Below are 3955 nucleotides of genomic sequence, written 5' to 3'. Positions count from 1 at the left end.
TGCTTTTAAAGTAACTTATGCGTGAGGGTAGGGTGACGGTAGAGTTCCCACAGGACTGCATTAGACCTGTTGGGAACAATGCCAGACTATTTACGTCGGAGGTCGGTGTTTTATGCCGATCTCTGATCCACCCACCACTCCCCGCTGGGGAGATGTGACAGATGATGTGCGGCAACTCATCCGTCAGCTTCTTTAGGTAACATTTAGTTTTTTAAAATTTATTTTATAAAAGTTAATTTTACGGTTAAGTTATTTTCTTAATAAATTTACTGCCTTAATCTATTATTTTTGAAACTGCAGGATAAATTTGACTTGAATTTGAGTGTTCCGTACATTTCCTATGTCGTCGACAACATGATCAAGGAGCGGTTCAAGGAGTACTGCTCCGTGTTACACAAGCGTTACAAGCGGTGCATGAGCCACGAGGAGGCCGCATTGTCCGCACCACCGCATGTGACCGATGACGACTGATGGATATTCTGCGATAGATTTTCGTCTGATTCTTTTCAGGTAATATTTACATATTTACGATATCTTAAGGTAACAATTAAATTTGCAATTAATAATAATATATTATAAATAATGTGTTCAGAAGAGGAGCAAAATAAATTCCGACAACAGGGGAAAGTTAGAAGTGAACCACGTAGCTGGTTCAAAGTCATTTGCAGAAATTCGTCACAACATGGTAAGAAATTATTAGTAATTATTAAGTTGATATATTCTTTTCATGCATTTATATTAACTTTATTATCCTTTCGATTGCACAGCGAGATTCCGTCACTGGCCAGGAACCCGGACCAGTAGACCTCTACAGAGGGACTCACTGTCGACAGGCGATGGGATCTTGGGTACATCCTAGAGCCAGCGAGATTTGGGTAAAAATCCTTACATTGTAAAATTTAATTGTATTAAATTATAATAATGTTATTTTTTAGAGAAAATTTATATGTTTTCATTACAGGTGGCGATGGACACCTTACACAATCAGTCCACTCCCGATGGTACTCAGCGGAGTGAGCCAGAGATCCTGAGTGAGGTGCTTGGCACCCGTTTTGGATATATGCGTGGGCTTGGCCATGGTGCCAAGCTCATGACACCTGTTAGAGCTGCCTCCACTCGATCCATTGTCATTGGCGAGAGCGCCACCCGCCGAGCTGATATCGCAGAGAAAGAGGTTCAGCAGCTACGGGTCGTCGTCCATGACATCAGAGAGCAGCTGGAGAAGAAGAGTGAGCAGCTAGAGAGGCAGATGGAGGAGCAGGAGAGGAGGATGGAGGATCTGACGAGGCAGAGGGAGGAGCAGGAGAGGAGGAGCAGGAGAGGAGGAGGATGGAGGAGCAGGTGAGGGGGAGAGAGGAGCAGGAGAGGAGGATGGAGGAGATGCGGGTGGAGCATGAGCGACGGATGACGGAGATGTTTCAGGCTCTCGTTGCACACTTACCCACTGATGCTCCACCACCTCCGCCTTCATCTTTGTGATTTTTTTTTATTTTATTTATGATGTTAAACTTATATGTATTTATGTGTGAATGAATGTCATGTTGATGGATGTAGTTTATATTTAGATGGATTTACGTACTTTGGGTTTAAATGGATGTGAATGTGAATATGATGAAATATTTATATAAAAGGTGTATATCAGGAATATTGTAACAGGTGTATATCAGGAATTTTTTAGTGGAATATGGAAAAAAAAAGACACTTTTACCTACGAAAATTTTCGTAGGTAAAAGTATAATCCAGGTTTTTTAACCTACGAAACCTTTTGTAGGTAAGAGTCTCATCCACGTTTTTACCTACGAAAATTTTCGTAGGTAAGTGTTCAGTAAATCTTTTTAGCCACGATAATATTCGTAGGTAAAAGTTTTGAAAATATTTTTACCTACAAAAATATTCGTAGGTATATGTTGTGTAAAATGGTTTTACCGACCAAACAATTCGGACGCAAAAGTTTCGTAAAAGTTTTTAGCTACGACAGGGTTCGTAGGCAAAAGTTCTGTAAATATTTTTACCTACGAAAATATTCATAGGTAAAAGTTTTGTAATTATTGTTAGCTACGAAAGTATTCGTTGGTAAAACTTTTGTAACAATTTTTACCTACGCATTACTTCGTAGGTAAACGTTTTGTAAATATTTTTAGCTGCCAAGAATATTCGTAGGTAAAAGTTTTGTCATAATTTTTACCTACGAAATTATTTGTAGGTAAAAGTTTTGTCGTTATTTTTACCTACGAAAACATTCGTAGGTAAAAGTTTTGGAAATCTTTTTAGCTACGAAAATAATTGTAGGTAAAAGTTTTGTAAATCTTTTTAGCTACGAAAATAACCGTAGGCAAAAAGATTTGTCAATATTTTTGCCCGCAAAAAAAACGTTGGTAAAATGTTTTACCTATGAAATCAAATCGTCGGCAAAAGTCTTATCTTTGCTAATGAAAAATCTTTTTCGTGGGTAAAAGTTTTCTCCCTCGGTCTTTTAGCAACGAAATTGCCGACAGAAATTTTCGTTGGCAAAAGGTTTTGCCCACGAAAAAAAGGGCTTTTACCTACAAAAATTTTCGTAGGCAAAAGTGTCTTTTCTTGTACTACATATTACATGACCCTGTTAAGCCAACTTGAAGTTGAAGTCATGTACACGGTGACAAATCCCGTTCCGGGAAATTTCTAGGAAAATTTTCAAATTTGAGGGTTTTCTCAGGATAAACTCTCTGAAAATAAAACATTTTATTCTAAATCACCAAATAGATTTAAAAGTTAAATAAAAAATTATATAACAAAACTTCAATGGTTTTACTAGTTTTTGAGTTAATATAACAATCACAATGTTTTAAAATCTGTTGAGATTTTGAAAATATGGCGATGATATTAGTACTTTTTGTGATGCTAGCTAACTCTAGATTTTTAAGATCTTGGAGACATGTGAAAGAGTATCATAATAAAAAGAGGTGCATGCACACTAACACAACATACTCTTTTTAAGGATTTAGTTGAACATCATCAGTGAGTGGTTCCCAAAAGAATATGCACCACTGACCATGACTAGAAGACATGGTTGGTGGGCACGGGACAACTCGACTCGCCTGATTCGACTCATCTGACTCGTTCAGACCCAACCCGAACCGAATGTGTGAGTTGATCCAAACCGAGTAGGCTTCGCCCAATCCGAATTCAAACTGAGTCGAGTTCGAGTTACCTAGTAACTCGACCCGAAACTCGATCTGGTTAGACTCGACTCGATCCAAAACCGACTCGACTCAGATTCGAGTATATATATAATAAAAATCCTAAAATTTAAGTATGCACCCGACCCCTTGTAACGACCTTGGAATTTTTTTGTGCTAATCTTTCCATAAGTAGTTGTTTTTGGAGTAATTAGCTCTATACTCGATTGCTTGTGAAATTCGCATCAATCACTTTAAATTGTATCTGCATGGCTCTAAACTTGTAGATTAGTTAGCGCTACGTTTCTCTGAAATCTGGGATCCATCGCTAAATCCAGTTGTTCTGGAGATTTTTTGGAAGATCTGGATCGGACCTGGACCGCGCGTCGAAAGTTCGATGGCGATGATCTTAGGCTGTTGCGGTCACCGAGTTGGGCTTGACCATCACCTCGAAAATCAAGTCCATGTGACGTTCTGGGTCGATTTGCTTGAGCTCGGAGTGAAGAGTGTGAGAACGGTTGGAATTTATTTAGCTTTTATGAAATCTGAGTCGTGTCGCTTGCGCGACGATTTTAAGCTATCTGACCATTGGATTTTGACCCAATTTCACCCTCTGATCAAGATAGCTGGCCCAGGCATATCCTAGTGCTTGTGGACCTGATCGAGATTCCGTGACCGTTGAATTGAGTGTGGTCCGCCACGGCTGATCTGAAGAGCCGGTCGGTATGAAAACTCAGCTTGACCTAGATCCATGGTCAAGGAGCTTAAGTCCGACCTTTCGTGGTTATAGGCCCACC

At 39.4% G+C, this 3955-nt stretch overlaps 1 protein-coding gene across 1 annotated transcript; it reads left to right on the top strand.

Moving 5' to 3' along the window:
- Positions 1-347: 347 nt before the first annotated feature.
- Positions 348-1630, top strand: LOC131241493 (uncharacterized). Its single transcript, XM_058240275.1, has 4 exons — positions 348-510; positions 593-685; positions 768-875; positions 962-1630. Exons 2-4 carry the CDS (start codon positions 683-685, stop codon positions 1343-1345), a joined length of 495 nt encoding a protein of 164 aa, XP_058096258.1. The 5' UTR covers positions 348-510; positions 593-682; the 3' UTR covers positions 1346-1630.
- The last annotated feature ends 2325 nt before the right edge of the window (positions 1631-3955 follow it).

Source organism: Magnolia sinica, chromosome 3 (genome assembly GCF_029962835.1).
Source record: "Magnolia sinica isolate HGM2019 chromosome 3, MsV1, whole genome shotgun sequence".
NCBI classification, from domain to species: Eukaryota; Viridiplantae; Streptophyta; class Magnoliopsida; order Magnoliales; family Magnoliaceae; genus Magnolia; species Magnolia sinica.
This window is presented reverse-complemented; position numbering and strand designations above follow the sequence as displayed.